General features: G+C 36.6%; 1 protein-coding gene across 1 annotated transcript in view; it reads left to right on the forward strand.

The window, feature by feature from the left end:
- The window catches only part of LOC130434877 (exostosin-1), a 171,473-nt gene that overhangs the window by 137,175 nt on the left and 8,646 nt on the right, over positions 1 to 25,652 (forward strand). The window contains exons 3-9 of the mRNA XM_056765249.1: positions 2,193 to 2,286; positions 5,514 to 5,621; positions 7,755 to 7,874; positions 10,976 to 11,108; positions 13,328 to 13,446; positions 14,211 to 14,306; positions 20,042 to 20,131. Of these exons, the coding sequence (XP_056621227.1) occupies positions 2,193 to 2,286; positions 5,514 to 5,621; positions 7,755 to 7,874; positions 10,976 to 11,108; positions 13,328 to 13,446; positions 14,211 to 14,306; positions 20,042 to 20,131 (760 nt within the window). The remainder of the gene's footprint in view (positions 1 to 2,192; positions 2,287 to 5,513; positions 5,622 to 7,754; positions 7,875 to 10,975; positions 11,109 to 13,327; positions 13,447 to 14,210; positions 14,307 to 20,041; positions 20,132 to 25,652) is intronic.

Below are 25,652 nucleotides of genomic sequence, written 5' to 3' on the forward strand. Positions count from 1 at the left end.
GCATTGCATCTAAAACTTGTATTGTTAGTTTTTCAAAGAGGTGCTAAAGCAAGTAATATAACTGTTGAATTTGTATGTGTTTACATTTTTTTTAAAGTGGACTTCATTGTAGCATTGGAAACGAAGCTATTTTCAATCTCCCTGCTTGAGACCCTTAAAAATACACAACGAGGCCGAGAGGTTTGATTCATTTGAGAGAGCAAGTCCCACTGTGACTCTTACAACTTTGATGCTTCCACGATCTACAGTTTAGCACACGCTAGCAGGGCAACCAATCTCTAATGTCTAGACCTTTCGTAGCATGTCGTAGAGATTGTTCTGATCAAAGCATTTTTTTTAAATAAGGGAAAAGCTATTTACAATACAGCGGAGAGATTAGATTTCCACCCACCAGTGTTTTGGCAGGTGGGATTCTATGTATCTGTGATTTAAATATGTTTGAGTGCATGCAAGTAAAGGCTATCAATGACTCAACAGAATAATGGATGGATGAAGCAGTGGCCAAATCTGATATCTGACCTCAGTTTGTAACATTGTTGAGATCATTTCTGAAACTCTAATGCAGACGTTTGTGACATTTCTGACTCTTTTTCCCAGGAGAAATATCTGAGACGCAGATAAGACTTGAGCAAAATTTTCATCTGCTTTCCGTTTAATCTCACTGGTGTCTCAAGATAATGTCATCTGTGAATTTTCTTTCTTATGGGTCAGTTCACAGTCACTTCACAAACCATTGGATCACAACAGCTGGACTGCATTTGCTCATTCAAACAAGCAGTAGAAAAACAGAACGTATTTGTCTGCATATTGGCTGGGTGGCTGATGCATGATGGAGATAATAGAAGAGACACAGAGATAGGGAGTCATTATGAGATAATTAAATAGAGGAGAGTGAGCTGTAGTCAGATTAACACTGACTGTCAGAAGAAGAGGGGAATAACAGCATCCCTCCATCATCACCTCTCTATCATAATATCTGTATCTTTATTTGTCTCCTGTGGGATTTTACAGGTTTTAAATGGTTTAATAAATATGTTAAAGTTCCAGTGAATCAAACTGGAGCGGCATCTAGAGGTGGGGTTATGAATTGCAACCAACGACTAATTCCTCCCATCACCCCAAGCACTACGGTGGCTGACACAGGATTCTGTAGAGCAGTTTGTCCCTTCAGGGCTACTGTAGAAACAACATGCAGAATTTCATGAAAGGGGACCATCATTGTATGTAGATAGTAATAGTTCATTCTAAGGAAATAAAAACATAATGCTTCATTATGTAAGGTCTTTATACACCATTAAAGACAGAGTTATGTATATTACATTGCATTTTTTTACACATTGTAATCAGCATAAGGAAAAGTTAATTGCATTTCTCCATTAGAATTTCGAATTTGTGTTACTAATGTTAAAAATGTGACTACTAAAATAAAATAAGTAGTAACTATTATGGCACACTAAACAATACAAACAGTATTGTGCTACATTGTTTACTAAGTTTGTCATATGACCTCATCACAACACATGTTAAATTTAATGAGTTGAGTCTAAGTATTACAGAAATCCAGATTTGTATAAAATGTCTTAACATTTGAAAGTCAGATAAAAGAGTCTAGCGTCCAGAAACAGATGTTTAAAATAGACAAAATGATTCATTCTGTTCTGTTTCTAATATTCTGTTTCTATTCTATTCTATTATACTATTCTGTTCTGCTTCGTTTCTGTTTATATTCTGTTCTGTTCTATTATTAAGTTCTGTTCTGTTCTTATCCTATCCTATCCTATTCTATTCTATTCTATTCTATTCTATTTTGTTCTGTTGTGTTCTGTCATATTCTATTACTCTGTTCTATTTATCTTCTCTTCTATTACTATATTCTATTATTCTGTTCTGTTTCTATTTAGTTTCTATTCTATTTTTATATTATTCTGTACTGTTTCGATTTCGATTCCATTCCAGCTCTTGCGTTGCTTGTTGTGGGAGGGTGTACTGTGAGTGATAATTGGTGATAAAGGAATTAATCTTATCATTAGCTCCACTTACTGTTTTTACAACTGGCCACTTGTGTGTGTGTTTGAAAACAAAAATCAATAAAACAGCCTTGATAAAAAGTGTTATATAACTATGTGTACAGTACATTTCGAGGGATAATTTCAATCTAATGTTTTTGCCATTTTGTGTTTATTTGTCCACAGGTTTGATTATCAGGAGCTGCTTCACAACTCCAGTTTTTGTCTTGTTCCTCGGGGCAGGCGGCTCGGCTCCTTCCGCTTTCTAGAGGCCTTGCAGGTCGGTTTCTCTAAACTTTGCCTGACTAAAAATCTTTCATTCATTTCATTGGCTAAAATGATTTTAGGGCTCGGCAGTTTTGAGCCCTGAGGTTACACTACACTGACGTAAAGGTTATTGGTATTGACATTCTGTCATCTTTTCACAAACACCCAGTGATTCTTATATTGAAGAGGAGAGGTAGAGAGATCTATTAATAACCCCCTCTCTCTCTCACTGCTTTTCTATTCCTTTCTTTATGATGTGATTTACATGTTTGATCTCATCCTGCGCTGTAAGCGGGCTCCAAAATTTGCGTATTATCAAACCTGTCAATTGAGACAATCAATGTTGTAACACAGTGAATTAACATTATTTTATCTTCTTTTGTGTTCTGCAGAAGAAAGAAAGGCATACAGGTTTGAAATGATGAGAGGGTTTGAAAAATGATTAATTTTGGGGTGAACTATCACTTTTAGATCAGGTTGGAAAGTCATTAGGCCACATTGATCATGTTGCATTGAAGTAACTGTATAACATGAAACATTTCATGCAGACAGTTATGACAGAAATGTCTCTGGCCCATCTTTAGGCTGTCAGAAATGATATTTGTCCGTCAAAAATGGGAGGTAAACACAGGGTGTTTGAATTCTCTCAGTATTTTATCATCTCTCACAGTTGTAAGTCAGTTGTGTTGTGCTCTCTGATGGGAGCACTTTCAAATACATACATCAAAAGGCTTTTAGATGCTGCTGTATGTGGGGACATTGGGACTGTGGGACAGTCTTACTGTTGTCAATCATTTCCATTTAGAAATATACAAGGAGAAAAGTATGTGTGTGTGTGTGTGTGTGTGTGCTGGATGGCGGGGAGGTAGGGCGCTGTGTGAAAGGTCAGGTGGGATTAACAAAGACTCCAGATATCTTCAACACAATCCTTCTTCCATACGACTGCTAGACAGACAGGTGTCATCTGGAATTAAAAGACTGTCTCATCCAAACCTACAGCAGCTGTGTTCAATACCAGGAGTGATGGAATCATTTAGAAAGTAGGATGGGGAACACATATTTAGGGGATAGTTCACACAAAAATAACATTCTGTATTCATTTAATGTGCTTCAAGTTGTTCCAAATCTGCATAAATTTCTTTGTTCTGGTGAACACAGAGAGAGATATTTGGAAGAATGCTTATAACCAAACAGTTCTTGGCCACCGTTGACTTCCATAGAAGGAAACATTGCTTTATATATTTCTTTGTTCACAAAAGAAGATATTTTGAAGAATGTAGGAACGCAAACAGTTCTGGGGCACTTTTGAGTACCATTGTGATGTTTCCTACTATGGTAGTCAGTGTTGGCCAAGAACTGTTTGGTTACAAGCATTCTTCCAAACATTTTACATTTATTCTTTTGGCAGACGCTTTTATCCAAAGCGACTTACATTGCATTGTACTATACATTTGTTTCTTACTATGTGCAATCCCTGGGATCGAACTCATGACTTTAGCGTTGCTGGCGCAATGCTCTATACACTGAACCACAGGAAAGCAAGAATCTTTCTCTGTTTTCATTAAAACAATGTAATGTATACAGGTATGGACAACTCGAGGGTGAGAATAAAGTATGAATTTTCATTTCTGTGTCATTTTGTGGAACTGTCCCTTTAATCAAACCATCAAAAACAAGGTTTTTGGAAGCTTTTTTTTCTATTTTTTATGTATTTTGAAAATTTTGGACAAATAATTTGGATGCTGAATAAGACTTTTCATGCCATCCCAGGTGTATATGACTTCCTTGCAGCTAAAGACAAACAAAGACATAAGTCATAAGAAAACCATAACCGTAAAGTCATCAGTAAAAATGATCCATACAGCTCCATTGGAAAAAGTTTGATTGATTCTGAAGTCAAATCATAAGTGTGTGCATCAATATGTAATGTTATTTTGTGAAAATATTAATCCTCTTATTTTGAAGTTTTTTTCTATTTTTTTTCTATTTTTTTTAAATAATTGAAATATTGCAGATGTCTTCAACATCAACCATCATTTAGGAATCATTTAGGTTCTGTTTTCAAAGGTTTATAACTTATTATTAAAAATGAATTTCCTTATAAAGAAAACGAATATCATTTTAACTTCCGGTCTGGTAAACTATTATTACTTAACTATAAGCTGCCATGAGCCCAGTGTTAATATTTAATGACAGCATTTAAAGAAATCTGTTAAGCCAACCATGCTATGAAACCGACTCTGCACTTGTCTGGTGAGATTAGCGTTGAACTGTCACAAACCAGGTTTTTAAACACATTTTCATTTTATCATAGCAACAGTTTTTCATGAATTGATGATTAAATGAGACTGTGATGTTGTAGTGCATTGGAGTGCACATTTAAAGGACTGATTCAGTCATCCCTATGCATCCCCATCCACAACCTGGTATCCAGAACTAGGCTGCAACATTAAGGAATTGGACTCATTTGTTGGTGCGTTCACATTGTCACCTAATTTGCATAATGCATTAAGTAAACCAGGCAGTAAAACGACACGGTGAATACAAATAAACTGACCTTAAAATTCATGTGTTTCAATGAGAAGTGTGCAGTTTTTGAAATATGCAATTTCTATTCAACCTTGCTCTGTTTGATTATGTTTAGTTTAATTTAATGTACAGCAGGATCCTTGAATGAACCTTTTCTCTGTCTCTTTGAGCGATATGAGCGATTATCATCCTCCATAAAGCCAGTAAACTTGAATGTCCTTGTTGTCCTGTCTTGTGTGACTCAAAAGAAGACCTTCCTATCTTTTTTGCTTTTTGAAAATGAAAAATACTCCAAGGGTCAGAGAAAGGCTAAATGACAAAAAAAATTAATTATGACTTCACTGCAAGAAACCATGACAACATAATCAGTGGATCAATGAAAACTTGAACCCTGAATCAAACCTTTTAGAGTCCTGTGTGTGAATTTTAGCGGTTTCTAGTGTTGAGGTTGCGAATTGCAACAAACGGCTCCCTACACCCCTCCCTTTCGAAGGGCTATCCGAATTTCATGTGTATGTACACAGAAATAGCTTGATTCTAAAGATCCTTCAGTAAGGAGAGCATGCAAGAAACCTTCCTATGTTGGGAATTGGGATTTTTCAGGTTGTCTGTGAACATTTCTCACAACTTTGTTATTGATTGAAATAAAGACTGTGAAAGTATTCTTTTGCAGTTGTATAGATTTGATGTGAGTGTGTATGTATTGTGCAGGCGGCCTGTATCCCTGTGCTGTTGAGTAACGGATGGGAGCTGCCGTTCTCAGAGGTCATTGACTGGAGTAAAGCGGCCATCATCGGAGATGAAAGATTACTGCTGCAGGTATACACACAGCCACATCAGACCAGCAGTGCCAAACAACTCCAAAATCATTCCATCAAATAAACATCTCAAAAACACTGAGCGGTTTCACAGGAATTGTATCATATGTTGATCAAATGAAGAAACTGTTCGAGCAAGTCTTGAGATTTGAGACTTGCAGCATGTTTTTATTTTACAGTGAACTCTTGTATGTCTTGACCTCTTTAAATCCCTCTCTATTTTCAGCAGCAGTAGACTGCAAATCCTGCTTTTTCTGAAGTGACCGTTCACTGCGCTGGGAAGTTTAATTAAATGCCAGGGAAATTCTCACGAGGAGGAGCGCAGAGCCATGAATGAGGGCGCTTTAAGTGCCGTAATGGCTTTAGAGAAGAAAATTGAATCACACGTTTCCCCGAGCCCTTCATTAATCAAGTCAATGTATTATTCCCCCCAAATACAGAATAAAAATTAGCCTACATTTGCAGATGCAATTTATATGTTCATATTTGCCGTATGTTTAGATAATGCAATTGATGAGTTCACTTCTGACTTAAAAAAACACTTTTACATAAAATCTAGCGTATAGCGATAATTCTGGCAGGTCACAAGAGTCAAGCTCGCATTCGCTGATCCACATCTACTGTGTCCATAGAAATAAAACGCTATCACAGCTTTTGTTTTAAATTCATTCAGCTATTACCAGCTTATCGCTTACAGGCAATTTTCCCTCCTCCTGCCCCAACTCCACTTCAAATTTCACGAGTTCGCCTGTCATTCATTCTTCCTAGATAATGGTGAACAGACTTGCCTTGCTGTCCTCAAAGCGGGCTCGAACCCAAGGCTCGGCTCGAGCTCAAAGCTTAACCACCCCCTTAATTCAGATTGACAGGTCTGAATGTTTAGGCTCCCCCCGAACCTACGTTTTGAACATCATTAACAAGCTGGACTCTGCTTTCTGATAATTATCTTCATAAGTGTCAATTGCATTTCAATTATGTGTTACACTTCAATGTCATTAAGAACAAATTACATCTGTTTTCCTGTACTGTTTACCTTAAAGGTACAAATACAAAGCGACACATTTGAACCAGCACAGTGATCACAAGTACAGCAGGCTTGAAAATGCATAAACCAAATGTCAGGAAACTTGAGAGAGACAAGGCAGGAGATCCCAATTACTGGCAGACAAGGCAATGGTGTGAAATAAACAGATATTTTATTTACAATAGACACTACAAAAAGGCAATGGGAGACTAACGGATAAACAAGGGGGCGGGGCTACACGGAAGACAGGAGGACACGCAGCGAATTATCAAAACTTACCGCCACGTGTCTCCACATATAACAAAACACACACAAGACATGGTACTTTCAAGGTCCGTCCACAAGGCATGAAAAGACATGAATGACGGAACCCTGACAGCAAATACCTGTAAACTTTTTAAGAAGCACGGGTCATTTGTTTAGCATTATCCTTTTGAAATGGTTTGATCACAAGGAATTTACATTTCCTTGATCTTTCAAGATGAAAGAGTTTATTGGACTATAAAACAACATTGAAACTTTCAGTGCTCAAAAGTGTTAGAAGACAATAAACTAAACTGCCGAAATGATTGCTCAGAAAACCTTTGATTTCCAACATCAGAACATTAAATATTAACATAGGACTGGTTTCAACGGTTTCTATTAGATGATCAGACAATTGGCTTGTCACAGTGAGGTAGTAATAAGTAAGTGATAACAACTGTCTGGTATGATTTTGACTTCTTGAGCATCACTGAATGTCTGCATCGTTTGTAATAGTTGTGTATGAGTCTCTTGATTGTCCTCAGTGTATAAAGATGAATCTCAAATATGAAAAAGATGGAGTCAAATATGCTGAAAAGCAAAGATTATAAAGGATCTGCAGGATTTTTCTGAATGCCAGTGGACAGTTTGATGGCTCAGATCAACATGAAACATGAAATGGTACCATTGTACAGTACTAATAATCAGGTGTATGTAAACTGTTGACCACATTCAAGCCTATTCCCTGATAAATCCAATCTCATTCAAATCCAAAAGCACTAGATCTTTGGAGAATGTATATATGCTGAACTGTATGCTGAGCGCCTTATCTCTCTCTCTCTCTCTCTCTCTCTCTCTCTCTCTCAGGTTCCATCTATCACCAGGTCTGTAGGTCATGACAGAATCTTGGCCCTGCGGCAGCAGACCCAGTTCCTATGGGATGCCTACTTCTCCTCTGTCACAAAGATAGTCTTGACCACACTAGAGGTTAGTCCTGACTAACAACAGAAAGAGATGTGCATTACAAAAAATTTGAAGAAACTAAGAACTGTCATGGTCCTGCCTCTTCTTGTCATGCTTTTTCAGGATCATGACAGACCCACTTGTTTTGTGTGCTAGCGCATGGTCATTGTTTGTTATGATGGCCCTGCGCTCACCTCATGCTAAGCTATGCTAAAAGTGCTATCGCCAGACCCCGAGATCGGCTGAATAGATTCCAAAATGGTAAAACTCAACTTAATAACTCTGGGGGAGTTGGAGAATGAGCCTATTTAAAAAAAAGTGGAGTGTTACTTTAAGGGCTACTGTAGAAACATGATGAATTCCATGTGAGGGGATGTAGATAGAAATAGCTCATTCTAAGATTATAGAAAGATAACATGGTCTTTTTAAACCTCTAAAGACAAATTACACATTGGACCTTTAAGATTCTACACCACTTCTTGGGCAATACACAAATACGTGAAATTGACAATTCCGTTGAATACTATAATACTGACTAGAATAATATAATATAAAACAAGTTGTTTTCTTGCCTTTTCTCTTTATATGAATATATATTGTTTGACAGGATCAGTTAAATCAGCTCCTCCCAAACTTCCATTTTGAACTAAATGGAAACTTTTTTATTTTGTGTTAATCTCGCATGGACTGGAATGTTTCTCCCTGTTTGTTTCTTTCTCGCTCTGTCTCTCTCCCTTTCTGGCGTCTTCTGTTTTCTTCGAACCCTTTCATCGCCTGCCGCTGTCACGCATAAAGAGATGCAACCTGTCATGATCAAACACACCGGCTCTTTTCAAGAACTCTCCTACACACACACGAATGCATACGGATTTACACAAGCATTCCCTCGCATCCAGACACTTTCTGTGAGAACTTTTTTAGGACGCAGTCCAGCTTTGGCCGGCTAGACGTCAGGCTTGCTCTTGGATGCTGCGATTCTTCATCTCAGGAAGGTGTTGGAAGGTGGTGTCTTTTAATAACAAGACCAGAATGAGAACTGCCAGACATTATGGACTATAAATGTGTTCAGAAATCAGGCCGAGATCGGGATTTGTGATCACCATGGTGATGGTGGTGAAGCTGGTTAAGACTCTAAAGGTGTTTTCAACTCATTTCCAGAATTCCTTTGAATTGATATTAGCACAATCTGCATTGGCTCAAAATTGTATTGTAATAACAAGGATGCAAGAAGTTGTGATTTCTCATTTGCATTCAGCATTGTTATGACCCTATCAGAAAACGAATGAATACAATAAGGTGCCATGATCTAACCTGAAAACCCTCTATTATGTGTTCTGCCATTAAAAAAACACAACTGCGTGGATTTCATGTGAACGGACCATGCTGTGTTTGTCTGGCTGCTGAGTCTGAGACCCTTGTCTGCATCTGGAGCTTTTCTAATCCCTCGCTTCTGTTCCGCTCGGAGCACTTTGAGCCGAGCGACTCGCTGTGAAATTCAGAGCACAGACACCAGACTGATTGTCTCAGACTATTCATTCAAGAGCGGTGACACGAAGACAGAGAAACAGAAAGACATGGGCGAAGTGAATTAAAGAGGATTTCTTGGTGTGAAATTATTTAAAGGTGAAGTCAGTCATTTTTTCCAAGTAATACGTAATACTACGACTGGGGAAAATGTTACGAGGGTTTATTAAAGAAATAATCATTCACAACTGTTTTATTTATTTTTGTTTTACATGGCAACACTATGTTAAGATGACCAGCCATGCAGTTTGACCAATTTGATTTATGTATTTTTATCCTACACAAAAATCAGTTATTGCAATTCAGTTTAATACCTCTAGAGGCAGAGATGCTCCACATGTTTACTTTATTAATAACAAGGCTAATAATGGTACAAAAATAAATAATAGAGTTTTATTTATATAACACTTCCATGCAAGTAAATGAAGAGCTTGGAGTTATGTGTGTGCATTCACATCGGGACAGACATGAGTAAAATCTGTATAAATCCAGAGAAGTGAGGCATGAGGCATTCAAAACGCTTATGTTCTGTATATGTGCGACAAATGCTGTCTTATTAACCACATAAATCAAACGCCATCTCCATGGGCTCGGGCGAACCGATACTTTCACCAGAATGTATGCCACACTGAGTTCATTTCCCTGCTCCACAGCTCAAGACCAGCGAGATGCTTCACTTACAGTGTATACTGACACGATGAATCCACCACACAAACAACGCATTATAACATCAGCATGTGATGGCACTGAGATATGTATACACGTATTCTGATTGGCTGTCATGACTCAGGTGCAGACGTGCATCATAATACCTGAAAAGTGAATGTGAAGCAATACGGCCCTTGGTGGCTGGCTGCAGTATAGTTCTCATAAACCCCGCCCTTTCCATGTAAACTAATAGAAATCATGCCAAAGTAAAAAATACAATTGCACGTCAAATACAGCGCAGACTCTGGCCCAAAATGACGTCATCGTCGATTTTGCAATCTGAACATTTTACCTCTCTGTCGCCATCTCTGTTTGAAACTTAAAATTGCAGTTTACTTTACATGCGGTACTCATCTTTACATGGTAAAATAAAAAATCCAGGGAAGTTATACCCAACAGCTCAACTTATAAATGATTATTATAAGGTAAACCGTTGTAATTCAGGCTGAAGCACACAATAACTGTTTTTCGTTTATTTGGAAATCTAAAAGATTGCAGCTTTCAGATTGACTGTGATTGTGTCACGTCTCTCTGCATTTCACATTCGGTGTGGACTAACAAATTGCTTGTCTCTTGAAACTCATTCCTGGTTAGCACATAATGTTACAGAAGCACTTTACTGAAGGATGCCCATAAACTCGCTGAGATGGGACACTGTCCTTTAAGCTAGAATGAAATGCTGTTCCGATGACTGTTTACTGTGCTGAGGACACGCACCTTTGCTCTCTCCAGTTATGAAATCAGAATCAATAGCTGTCATTTAAATACATATACCCTGTTCGATACACTGTTCACTGTTTATATTTAGCCCTTACTTCAAACTCTTTATATTAACCATATACCTGTAGAAGTGCACAGGCCGCACAATGAAGATGTATGTGTTGTTCTTGCAGATTATTCACGACAGAATCCGAATGCACATGTCCAGAAGCAGACCGATGTGGAACTCTGTTCCCGGAGGGCTCTACGCACTTCCAGAGTTCTCCAGCGACCCCACCCTCTTCCCGTTTTACTATTCGCCACTCGGTGAGTTTGTGTGTATGTGTGTGACTTCAGCTCAATGCAAGTTTGTTGCAGTGAAAATGACATCATAACTCAGATAGATGTTGTCTCCTCAAGCAATATGTGTGTACATAACATACTGTAGTATTGAATCGTCAACACAAACACGTCCACCACATTCCTCCATAAGCCCAGCGTGTGTGTTTTTGCATGTGCATGTACGGTAGGGGCTTGAAATCGATTTGTCCCTGGGCCTTCCGTGTCAGCAGTAAATCTGTATTGCAGGAGTGATAGATTGGTCTATACTCTGCTGTCACAGGCGTTGTTAGTCTCGCTTTCCATAATTTTGATGACAGGACAGTTTAGACTCGCTGTCTGTGGCTATAACTTGAGTTCACTTCAGTGTGCTGTGATATACTGCGGGATCCACTCAGCCGGGGCTGCGCCATAAATCTGGCAACCTGTGATACGTGCTGTTTATTGGCCAATGAGATATCATCCAACTTGACCGGTAGATTGTGCCATTGGTTTTCGGTGTCCCTGTCTTGCTTGAAACAGTCGGTAAATTGTTTTGGAGGCATTGTGGGATGCATAGGGCACGTTACGAGGTCGTCATTTATTTTGTAGTACACCATAATCATAATGTGAAACAGTAATATAATGTGAACTTTATTCATCCTAAAATGTTCTTTGGCATAATAGCCTTTTATTTGCTCACTGAGTAATAATTAGCCAACTATTTTTAGCATCATTTTATTTTTATTTCAAACGTTTCATGCATTTATATTCTACAGCAAATTAACAGACCATTTTAAACACCATTTTGAGTTTTTCTGTATTTTATATTTATACGTATGTCTTTAGGTTAATGGTTATTTTTGTTTTACAATATGAACCGCTAACAATATTTACACCAAATTTCATATAAAAATGTGGTTTCTATTTGCATTTAGTTGCAGAAAATGAAAACCGAAGAAACAGGTGAAAACAGCAGACCTCAAATACTATAAAGAAAACACGTTTAAATTCACTTTTAAGCAAGACAACAGTCATATTTGTACTAGTTTTTGGGGAAAAATCCAAATAAACATATCTTGGGTCAAAAAGAGAGAAACATCTTGGACAATCTGGTTGTGTTTCGAATGAAGTTGAAATTGATTGAACTATTTTGATAAGTAAAAGTAATACACAGCATTTTTATCCATAGAAAAAGATCTAAGGATAGTTTTTTCAGACATCATTTTTTAATAGTTTAGTATTCATGACAGAAAATCTGTCTATGGCAGAAAATCTGTCTATGGCTGTAGACACATACTGTATTGTATTTATTTGGCCTTTCAATGAACCTTTCTTGTATTCTATAGCAAAAATTGTATTGATAAACTGTAAAAACAAGGACATTTATTTCCCTTATCTACAAATTCCTTTTGGCAACAATAAACCACAGTAAAAACATATCATTAAAGATATCATTTAAAAAAGAAAGAAAGATTTGCAATAAATAAATTCGTGTTTTGAAGATGCTTTTATGATTTAATAATTCATGCACCAGAAGGCTTGAGTTCATGAAAGAGTTTAAATCTTGATTATTGTGCTAATTATGAGATTATTTTATGTTGCTTTTGTACAATTGATCAAAGCAACAAATTAAGAATTCAGAAGTAAATAATACCAACTTTATCATTCTCTCTATTTAAATTCAACTGTGATTTTGTTAGTGAGTCTGTTACACACACGCTGAACAAATATTTGTGTGTTTTGTTCATTTGTGTGTAGTCTTTGTGTGTGGCATGTTTGTTTTAAACTTATTAATTACTAATTTTGTTATGTTTTATAGAAGCTTATATTCTGAATTCCTGCAATGATGAAATGCTCAAATGCAATTACTGCTAGTGTTATTATGAAGCGTTATCTTTTGTTTAAAGACCATAAAACTAGAAAAGTTTCAGCTCTTCGATCAATTAATTAAACAAGTTTTATCTTCTCCGGTTGGCTGTTCTTTGTAGTAACTTATATTGTGATGTAATAGACACTTAACGTAGCTGTCGGGTTACCAGAGTTGCAGTCTCAAATGTAGATAAATGAAGCGAATCCAAGCAGAGGAACAAAGAAAAACAGGAGCTTTGTTTAAACAGCTCCCATAAAACAATCTGATACAAATCCGGAGAGATGTTACACAATAGCAGCTGCGCCGTTCACTGATATCATAAATGCTGATCTTTAATTTTGTGTGCTTGATACAGGTAAGAGTCCATCTCAGGATTTTACAGCCGTCATTCAAGCGGTCACTCCCCTACAGTACCAACAGCAGCCCATTTTCAAACTCATCCATGCCGTCGCCAAGTCCAAGTTCTGCACACAGGTAAGAACATGGAGTCTACGATGATATCAAGCAATGAGACAAAACTAGATCGCTAAAACTGTTCATTATTCATGCTACACTGTAAAAATACCTGAAAAAAAAAAATCATAAAGTAAAATTACGTTTATTATTTTACACCCTACTTGTAATTTTGCATTTTATTTCTCTTACTTAACATTTCAAAACATGTAAAATTTCTATCAAATAAAACTGTACAGTTACAATTACAGTTGTTTACAGTATAGGACTACATACGAAGAGTTTGGTTCCAAAATGAGATAACTCCCTTTAATTGTTTTTCAAAATTCAAGTTTTTTTATTGTGCATTCTAATAAATATCAAGCAAAGTGAAGTTGGTATGTTTTGATTTATGCCATAATAACAAAACAATACAGCTTGCTAACACAATAAAAATCATGACAACTTTATTTTTGAATTTTTGAAAGTTATCTCATTTTGGGATCAAACTATTCCCATGTTTACACCTATTTACTTGCTAGATGTTGGAATATGTTGAACTGTATAGTGGGACGCACAAATTGAATTGTATTGTTGATAAAAATATAAAAATAACAACATATAATTTAATACTAATTCAAATCTGGCCTCAAAATAAGCATAAGTTCATGTGATTTGATCAGAAATTGTAATAATCTTTAACTATCAAATACTTATCTATCACAGACCAAACAAAATACAGTAAAAGAATGAAAATGTGCGTCGATTGAAATGTCCTGTTTTTCATTTGCTTTAACCTGGTTCAGATTTTAGTGCTGTGGAACTGTGAGAAGCCTCCGCCACCCAGAAACAAGTGGCCCTCCATCTCAACACCCTTCACTATCATTGAGGGCAAGAAAAAGGTGAGATAAAGAGAAGAAATTACATACAGGAATACAAGAATGTCGGTTTCCCCCTAACTTAGAATGTCTCAATATTTTTGGAGACATTTATGCAAGGCTAGGAAGAAACTTGTACACACGCAGACACAGAATTTACAGAGGCTACAGAACCGAATAACACATAACAAGACAGATGTCACCATTTAATGTCTGTAAAATGAAGAAATTGTGTGTGATATCTGGACAGCTGTGTGTGGGTGGTGATGCGAAAATTCTCAATGTGTATCTTATCATTAGCACCTTTCAGACACTGTCTGCTCAGCATCATCCTCTCTCTGTTTCTCTCTCTCGCTCTATGTTCAGCTTCTAATCTTCTTGTCATCAGTGTTAGTTACAGATGCAGTTGACCTGAGCAGCTTGTGTTAATGTCACTGTTTGCTCTCAGATGTGTTCAGGCCAGGGCCTATTAAACCAGGCTCTGCAGAAAATCTAAGAGCTAGAAACAGTGTGTCACACGGTATAAAAAGACAAATTAAAGTTGTTTGACATTATTTCTGTAACTTGGTATTGCTTTTAGTATAATGGATGCTTAAACTTTTTGAAAGAGAGATGTTTTTCATCCAGGACGATGATTTTTATTATAAGAAGGATATTTAACTTATAACTATAGATATGTATAAAGGTTATATTAATACATATTTGATTGTGTCCAATAAAAAATATATATTTACATTGGTGAAATCTCCTAAAATGTTTGCTTTCTTTTTAAATAATTTAGAGGGTTTGCAAAAATAATTTGCGCCCCTGATTCAACAAGTGAAATAAGGAACAAATTCAAACTAATCATAACAATTCAATAACAGAAAAGGATTGTTCCGCATGCAAAATGCTAATAAATCAAGCTGACAGTTTATTATTGTTCTGTGCTTTGAAACCACACTGGCGGGTGTTTTGCAGTCATGTGCCAGCGGAAAAGCAAACTGTCACATTAACTGCGATTCTGGATACATTTGTTTCATTATTGAATTCATTTTAAGGCAGACCATTCAGAATGAACTGGAAATTTAAGGTATTTAGAAAAGCAAGTGGACCACATGTAAGGATCACATTTAATTTGCTTTAAGTCCAAATAGAAAAACTAACAAAGAGAAGGGTTTATATGTAAACTGCATAAAAATCTCTTCACAAAAAAAGAAGAAAATGCTGCCTTAGATTTCACCCCAAAATTCATACAGGCTTCAAATAGAAAGATGGTAAGTAAATGATGTCAGAATTTTAATCACTTACATTTTCATCACTTTAAATATAATCAGATTGGCTTCAGAAATTATTTAAACTTTAAAATTATTTAAAATTTTTACATTACTTCGAATGATCAATTTAAGCCATTTCAATTCATTCAGGTTTTGATATTGCTTTAATTTTTTACATATTCCTCAGCTCCTCATCATTGGCGAAAATTCAAACTAGCAAGTTTAAATTACTTGTCAATCAATTTGATTGTATATAAAAATGTAATGCTTAAAATTTTTACAGGTATGCAATACAAAATGGGAAGAAATACTGTAAAAAAATATATTTCCAGCAACCGGCAAGTTAAAACGTAAATAAAATGTTGATTCTTGTAAATTTTTCTGGTTTTTAGCCGTATTTAAAAAATGCTGGGGCGCCAGTAAAAAAACATGGAAAAAACAAAAAATAAAAGTAAATTTCCGTAAAAAATTATAGTTCAATGATTTAGAGTTGTTTTACTTAAATGTTTTTCATAATCTTTAGAATTATCGATATAACGGCTGTTTTTACATAATGTTTTAAACATGGATGACTTGGACCAAATAATAAGGATAAAGCAGGCAATAAGATTTCATGAACGTGTGGGGGTTGTCCAGACCGCCTAAAATGACGTTCTTTTTACTATGAAAATGTGCAGGCACGTCACTGACCCAACAAAACAATTTATCATTTCAAGTGATTCATTATGAGACTGACATTTCCATTATCATCATCATGACAGGCAGATCTCAGTGTCATTTATCAAGATATTAACAGCTTTTACTCTTATATTAATGGGTTTTGCTCCACAAATACTTTAGTTTACAAGAGTAAGGTTTGCTTCTTGAAGCTTGTGGTTTTTTTTTTCTGTGAAGCATTAAATGTGAAATGTGAAGCATGTTGTTTGTGCCATATATATAAACCATAAGCAGTCAGATTTGTCCTGAAACTGATATACATTTACATTTACATTTACATTCAGTCATTTGGCAGACGCTTTTATCCAAAGTGACTTACAGTGCACTTATTACAGGGACAATCCCCCTGGAGGACACACTGGTGGTGGCTGCTGGGATCGAACCAGCAACCTTTGATTTACCAGTTCAGTGGTTTAACCCACTAGACCACCATCTCCACTGTTTATATACAGTGATAAATAAATCAGGCAACAACATCCACCATTTTTTTTATCAGAAAACACACACAAGAGATCTAATTAAAAATGCATCTTCTCTGAAGCGAGTGAGAATCCACGCCTCAAACAAGTGTGAAATAGATCATCTAAATGTCAATCCAAAGCCATTTGTCATAATAAAATCATATTGTGACTAATAAGATATCAAACGCCACATCCAAATCATAACACTCTTTTCTCCACGGCCTGATCAAGGTCAATTTTTGTTGTTTAATACTGAGATAAAAGCTTAATAGAGAAACATGTACTTGGCTTTCCCTAGAAGTGAAATCTCGAGAGGTCACAAGGGGACACAATCTCAGTGTGTTTGTGTGTACGTCAGGGCTATTCAATTAGTTTGTCATGGGGGCCAGTTCATGAAAAGCATCCAAATTGAGGGGCTGGAGGGATATGGCTTGCAAAATGATGATAATAACAACAATAAGAAATCATTTTTTTCTGTTTTATGTCCTTCATTTATCAATAGTACTATATTTGTCCACATAACATAAAAAAAATTGTTCAGTATACTAAAGTATTCACATTAAAACTTTACAAAAAACCTGCAGTAGTCACATTGAACCATACAGGGAAAAATACAAATATTTGTTTTTAAAATCTACTTAAATGTAAGTAAAAAAGTGTTTTTTTTCCTCTAGTTAAAAGAGATACTCCCCCTAAAAATCTAATATTTGTCGTGAATTACCCCTCAGATATTTGGAAGAATGTTTGCAACTGTCATTTTATTGACTACCATAGTGGGAAAAATTAAAATGGTTGAACGGTTGGCTTTCCTAAATTATTCAAAATATTCAATTTTCTGTTCAACAGACGACATTATTTTCCTTTGGTAGTTAATGATGTCCCAGAAATGTCAGTTGTTAACATTCTTCCAAATATCTTTATGTTCATAGAACAAAAAATTACAAAGGTTTGGACCAACTCGAGACTGGGTAAATGATGACAGTATCCCAAAGGAGTATGTTGCTTAGAGATGGGGATTGCCTTACTTTTATAATGTTCCAACGAAAAATGTTGACACAGGGCCATATGTATTGACATATATCCATCTGTCTGTCTGTTATAAATGTATAAGAAGAGAGGAAAATAAATGAAGGAAAAAGGGACACTAAAGGACAGATGGTCATGTGAGCTTTAGTAGTTAAATAAAACTTTTATCCTAAGGGAACGGGAGTGATATAAGAAATAAGAACCATGTGTCAACAAAAACATCTGGCCTCTCAGATAAATACACAGTCTGTGTAAGAAGCTCAACATCAAATTTCTTATTGTACCAACAGGTTACAACTTTACAGACACAGATACACAGTCGCAATGTAAAAACATCTGAATACAAATGTATACAAACTTCTCCAGAGATGACTTCCCACAAATTGTCCTTGAGGTCTGAATAAAAACAATATGTCCCAGATAACATAACAATAGGGTTGTCTGTGATGCGCTCAAATTTAAACACATCTTAATGATCTTCACTAATGAACTCAGCAGTCAATTAAATCTGTCAATGGTTTAAGTTTGTTACAGTAATGAGAGTAAATCCATGCATCAGGAGTTATTTTGCTTAAAAGAAGCATAAGCATCTTTACACATGAGCAGTTTTAAATTATTCAGAGGAATTAATGAAGAGTCAATACCATAATAAGGTTTGTGCCTCCCTGTAGCCCCCATTTACCGTAATGGATTAAAACAGCATCATTCTAATGGTGCCATCGATCGATTGTGGGAAGGGGCGATTCTCAAGCTACCACTAAGTAATATGTAAGACCTTTGTGGTGTGTATGTTGTGTTTTTAAATCACATGAAAGGGCTGTAATTTAGTCAGTAACTAGCAGGGCTGAAGAACAGATCATATAGGACCAGATGCAGATTAAAACCAAACCCGAAGACCCAAGACCAGATCAATAATCTGAAACTAGAATATAGTATTCCATTTTATTTGTTCCTCTGGCAGCATTGAACTATTAAAGAAGATGATCAATCTCCACTAATGACAAACACGATTCACTATACCCTTTTCAGTTTTTTTCATTTCATTTCTTCACCCTTTTGTCTACCACAAATACCTCTCAATATGCAAATGACCTGTCGACGGGAGGCCAAGCCAAGACAGCCGAGCCAATAAAAAAGGAAATATGCTTGTGTGAACTTTTCAAGATGAGGCTTTAAAGGAATAGTTCACTCAAACATAAAAATGTTTGTCATCATTTATTTACTCTCAGATTGTTCAAATAATTCTTTGATACAGACCAGACACCTCATATTGTGTTACAAAGTCATACATGTTGGAGAAAATGATGACAGCAAATTGACTTTTAAAGATGGGGTAACACAGTTTTATGGCAATCTCATATTAATCTTAAGTACCTATAGAGTAATATTCCATAAATCGTATCTTCAAAGAGTATTTGGTTTGATCAAATTTATAAAAGAGAGATACAGCTGTACGATTATTTCTGCAAAAAGATGAGCTGCTGGAGGCAGGCAGGGCCAACGGAACTAGCACGAGCACACAATACATCACCGCATTATCCCTTCATATTGTTTACATTATGCACGTACACGTCGCTTTCCAACAAAACACAGACATATGACTTAGTTTGACTTACCGCATGCAGTTCATGTTTCCTTCTATAAGTTACAAACGATCTCCAAATCCAGTGTTATATTCACTGTTTATATAACATTCTTCACTGAAATGCGGTGAACAAACAAACACACCTCAACTTCTCTCACTATTGCAAGTGTAACGAGCTGCAGCTGCAGGCCCACAGCGCAGCCAATCTTGATGCAGCGCAGACAATCTTGATAAGCGAGTCTTCCTATCGCTGCTCGGTTGGGGCGTGGGCAGGCTTTTTCTTTCGCCTTGCCGTGGGCGTGCTTTTCCGGGAGGATTGCCCAATAAAAGGAATAGATTTCTAAAAAACTTTTCGAAACAAGTTGGAGTGCTGGGGAAGTGTGTCAAGCACAGAAATACGACGTTTTTGACAAGTTTACCATGTTAAGCGTGAGAAGCCAGCACGTTTAACAGTGTAAAGAAATCCGAGTGCATGAAATAGCATGTTACCCCATCTTTAAGTAAACTGTAAAGTGTGTCACTTAAAATGGAAATTACTTTGTCAGATGAAAAACTACCCTTGTGACTTTGATGAAGAGATAAGATCTGTTTGAAATATGTTTCTGACCAGGAATCTGTAAATGTACAAAATGAATACATTTAAAAATCCTAGATAGTGTATAACTCTTGCTATGAAAATATGTGAAAGGCTCATGTCACTTTTTTTCCCCTCAGACGATGAGTGGCCGATTTTTTCCTCATAATGCCATCAAAACTGATGCAGTACTCAGTCTGGACGAGGACTCGGTATTGTCCACCAATGAGGTGAGTGGTTGCATATTACACAATTTCATATTTTTAATCCTTGTCCACCATTCCTGTGTTTTTTATGTATAGCTTTTTGCAATGCATTAATGTATATCTGTCATGGTGAAGGAATATCTGTAACTAAGCATTAGTATTTGAATCAATATATGAATCCCAGAGGGCCTGGTAACCTACTTTTTTGGAACAGCCAGTATAATCTATCTATAGATCTATCTTTCTGTCTTTCTATTTAAAATCTAGATGACTATAGATTGATAGTCCAATAGATACAGTATACAGTCCAGTATTCAGTAAACTTAAGTTCATCATTCTCTTTGTCTTTCACACGGTCTCTCTAAACATCCTTTGTTTTTTCAGCTCATTATATTCTCTCTTTCATTCTGTGGCATTTGTGATGCCGCATGTATTGTCCATTGCTGCCATATTTTGTGTTTGTACTGCACTTTGTTAATGTCAATTCTCTGTCTTCATTTTCCCAGAGAGAAGAGATGATATTTGCACAGTGCAGCATCAGCAGCCTGCTGGCTTCATTTTTAATTGCTCTCGGCTGCATAATTTAATCAGACAAGAATATGAGTTAGACTGAGAGAGAGAGAGACAGAGAAAATAATGTTCATCCAAAGTAAAGATATCACTATAATCGGAATTCTAAGTATAGATTCTTCTATTAGAAAAATGTTAGTGTTTCTGTATTTGAATGTTTCTTTAACTAGTAAACTCTCATGAAACCAACTAGTTTTTTTTCACTGACTATTTCCATCTTTGGGGTTGGGTGGGGATGGGGCGATATTTATGTATGGAAACCTAGTAAAAATAAAATATATAAAAACTAGGGTCATATGTTTTGTTGTGATTAAAACCAGTTTATGTTTTTTTATTATTAAACCAAACAAATCATATTCAAAAATATAGCATTCAAATGTATAAAATCAAATAAATTATAAGATTAATTATGCAAGTATATGAAAAATATAAAATATAAATCTACTCTTTTTGGAAAGTAGAGACTTTAAATTTCTTTGCAACAATTTAACACAATATATTATATATTACGATATTTCCTTACATAACCATTGTTTTAAAAGAGCAATAAATCAAATAATATTGAAGGATTTCTACTTTATTTTCAGATTAAAAATCTGGGTGTGGCAAAAGTGTAAAGAAAAATCTAATCATAAAAAGTATTGAAAAGTAACAAAATGAAGGGTTCAAGATCAATTTAATTGTGACCTTCATGAGGTAAAGGGTAAAAAGGTTGTAAATTGAAATCAGCTCATATCAGTCACATTTCCCATCTGTCTCTCCCCATGTTTCCCCCTCGGACTTCATTACCCACGCTCCTCCACACTCCCTCACCTGTGTCTTGTCAGTTATCCCTGCACTATTTAGACTCACTCTGTTTGTCCCTTCATGGTCTGATCTCGTCTATGTGTAGTGTCTTAATGTTCCTGAAGATGATCTCGTGTTTTAGTGTGTGATTTAAATAAATACAAGACTGTTGACTCTCTCAACATCTCTGATCTGTGACCAATCCTGACAGTATTCCCATGCAGGGATTCGTTTAAACCAGGACCATGTTTTAGTAAAAAAATGAGGATACTAATGCTGTTTTTTAAAAACATACTTTACTTAAAAACATTACTATGTTCATTTTGAGACAAAATAATATATTTTAGGATCTGTAGTTTTTGATTAAAGGAGTCATATGACACGGCTAAAACGAATATCATGGTTTGTTTTAGTTGTAATTTAACTAGTATCCACGATTTAAGGTTAAAAAATGCTGTATTTTCCACATACCGTGCATGTTTGTATCTCCTCTTTGCTCCGCCTCTCTGAAGCGCGCTGATTTTTTACAAAGCTCATCGCTCTGAAAAGCGAGGTGTGATATGATTGGCCAGTTAACCAGTGCGTAGAGATTAGTGAAATACTGCAAGCATGGGACCATATTTGGAATATCAGGTTCCAAAGTAATTGTACTGACAGTACTGACTTGCATATAGATTTGGGCGGTCTTAGTCAAATTATACCACGAACTGACGTAGATTTGTGGGGGTGTGGTTACAGGCAGGTCTGCGTGAGCATTTGCTTTACGATAGAATGCATCTTTTGTTCCGACACTTTATTTTTTGCAATTTTGCATATCTAATACATGCATGTGCAATTCATAACACACCCAAGACACAGATCAAATATGTTCGCGCCATATGACCCCTTTAACACAACTCTTACATTTAAAGTCCCAGTGAAATTAAAAATAAGAATTCTTATTTTGTATATAATATTGCGGCGTTTATATTAAATAGTTTATCAATGTAGGTCTTTTTTTTTAATTCATGTACCTTCATAATTGTTTTGTTAAAATCTAAAAAAGCGCTTCTGCCCTGAAATAACCATTGATCTCAAATGACGTGAACTAGACGGCTTGTTAATCTCTTCCCTTCATCTGTCAGTCTATGCCAGTTTCATTTCAAAATCAATGCAACAGCTGTTTATACACGTCCAATCAATTCACAGTGAAAAACGCAAGCCACGCCCACTCATTTTCTCCTTAGAAATTCCTTTTCACTTGGAAAGTGTGAAGTAAAAACGATCGCAACTTCCGGTTCACGAGGACTTTAAATTAGTCTGGGATAAGGCCCTGTCTGGAAAACCACCCCATACTGTCTGCACACACAAGAAGTAACAAAACTCTGTAAATTATTTTAATGCAATTTACACTTGCTTTGGTGAATCCGCTGATTTTTCATGAAACAGGTTAAAATCATTCAACCTTTTATCCTTTTTAAATGATCAAAACGATGATTTAACGTTTCAAAGGATTAAATTAGATTCCAGATTTCAGCAAATCGACCAAATCTGGCGCAATTATTATTTATAAGGATTATAAATGTGTAGTTAACAAGTATCGCTCCTCGAGCTGTGATATGCAAATCCAGGCGGCTGCAGTGCCAACTCACAAAACATGGCCGCACCATCTGGCCAAGATGTTTCAGGCAATGTGCAGATATGTGGGATTTATTTCTTCTCAGAACATGCAGGGTGCTGTCATTATTAGAGCATCCGTGTCGTAGTCTGATGAAGGCAGATAATACACTGGGCTAAGAAAGATTTGGCAACATCCGGAAGAATTCTCTGCAGTTTACAGGACTGAGGATGTCGTCTAGGTTGAAAAAAAAATTGGGACATGATTTCCTGGCAGGGTTTATGGGAATGTGGAGCTTGTTTGTTTCATTCCAAAGAAAAGGTTTAAAAGGTCCCATTCCCTATGATCCCATTTTTCCTTTAGTTAGTGTGTAATTTTGCTTTTGGAGCATAAATAATACTTGCAGAATGATAAAGCTCAAAGTTCAGTGCCAAGCCAGATATTGTCTTTAACAGAATTCACTTTTCAAGGACAACAGAGAACGGCTGGATCGGACTACAGACCTCTACTTCCCGGCTACATTATGTCACTATTCCGAGTGCTTTTAATAACCTCCATCCAAGGAATGCGACAATAAAGGGGCGAAGTCTTCCGTAGAGAAGAGGAAGAGCCGCTGGAGTAGTGTTCGTTATCAGAGATTGTAAACATTTGACTAAGCTTGGCGCTAAACTACTTTAACTTTCATCCTACAGCTGGTAATAAGAATTCAGCTACACACATTCTAAGATAACCAACGCTCAAATAACAGCTTCCATGACTTTAACATCGACTGTGAAAGCTGTTCTGTGTAATACACTGATACTGTGTGTGTGTGTGTACGCATACCTCTAAAACACTTCTATGAAACGTCCTTTGAAGTCCTGCTTGCAAATGTCTCCTGGTCAATCTGCATGTTTTATCATCCACGTCTGGTCCAATATAAAAAGGCAAAACTAACGCTTCTGTTATTAGTGTTAATTAATATAGACGGTATGACGCCATTTGGTCTGGTGTCATTTCCTTCGCCATAGTCGGAAAAAAGGTTTGCACATGCACTTGTGACGATCCTGTCCTTTCTGTTCTTAGATTTCGTGCCTTGGGGACAGGGTTGTTACAGTACCATGTCATGTGTGTATGTTTTGTTTTATGTGGAGACACGTGGCCATATGTTTTGAGAATTCGCCACGTGTCCTCCTGTTTTTCATTTAGCTCCGCCCCCTTGTTTCTCCGTTAGTGTACCATTAGTGTTTTATCTCCCTCATCGGTTCCTTCTTCTTCCCGCCAGATTTCCCATTAGTGTTTAGTCTTGTCACCTGCCCTTCTCCGTCCCTGCCCCATCTCCCCTTGTTATCATGTCCCTATTTAGTACCTCTGTTTCCCTCACACCTGGTCGGTTCATTGTATTGTCTTTCTAGTCTTGCCCCGCGTTACCCTTCCTGAAGTATTTGGATCACCCAGTTCAAGTTTCCTGCTTTGAGTGTGTGCCCTGCCCTTGAGTTCTGTCTGTAGATTTCGTGTTTTGGACTTATTATTTATTAGCTGTTTTGTTTTGTTCCCCTCGTGGAAAGTTTTCTGTTTTGTAATACGAGTCTCTGTTTTGCCCCATCGTGGGTTTTGTTTTGTTTTATTTAAATAAAAGTCTCTTGTTACATTCACCTGCCTGTGTTTGGGTTCTGCCTCACACACAACCGTGACAGCACTAGCAGACCTCCGTTACACTTCGATGGATCCGCATGTTTTTAACTGATAAAGTGAAGTTGACGCCATTGTTACTGTTTATTGCTAATAGCCAACGTTTAATAATACACGTGCACTGAGAGGGGCACCGACCAATCACAACAACCTGAGAAGCGGAAGCTCGCTGATATGGTATGGGTGGGACATCTTCACACACTCTAAGCGGGGAATCAATCACGACAGACCTGGTCAGCTTTACCAATCGGAAGGAGGGACTTTATATATATACCGGAAGAAATCCAGTCGTTTTGCGAGAAGAGGGACATCAGTGAACAACAGACTTGAAAAATGTGAACTATAAAGCTTTTTATGAAATTAGAAACATGAACATCCATTGTTAATCACCCAAAAAACATCATCAAAGCCTCAAAAACAGCTATATAATTGCTCCTTAAAGGCAACACCATATGGGAATTAATCTTTTGTTTGGGAATGTTTTGTTAACTCCAGTGAACTCTGTTCAATCTCACAGCAAAAACATAACTAGTTTATGATGTGTCTAATTTCTGCTAATTCGTTTGAATTAATTAATTTTAGTGCGATTTACTAATTCCCATGAGATCAGGATGAACGGTGCTAGATTTCTTAAACCGCTAACAGTGGTTACAAGTAACTGAGAAATATGTAATAAATATTTACGGCAAGCAAATTTTACCTCCAATTTTATTAATTTACCCACCATAGGTTACTATGCCGAACCGCACATGAAAGCTTTATATGTCTCAAATCTACTATATGTAATGCTCAATGTGCCCCTATAAATGATTCAACTTGCTGATGTTTTATTAACTGCATCCAGTTCATTTTTACCTCTGCTGGCCTAGATATCCACTTGACTTTTATGGCGTACAAGATTACAGAAGCCGTATCACAAAA

Source organism: Triplophysa dalaica, chromosome 13, assembly GCF_015846415.1.
Source record: "Triplophysa dalaica isolate WHDGS20190420 chromosome 13, ASM1584641v1, whole genome shotgun sequence".
NCBI classification, from domain to species: Eukaryota; Metazoa; Chordata; class Actinopteri; order Cypriniformes; family Nemacheilidae; genus Triplophysa; species Triplophysa dalaica.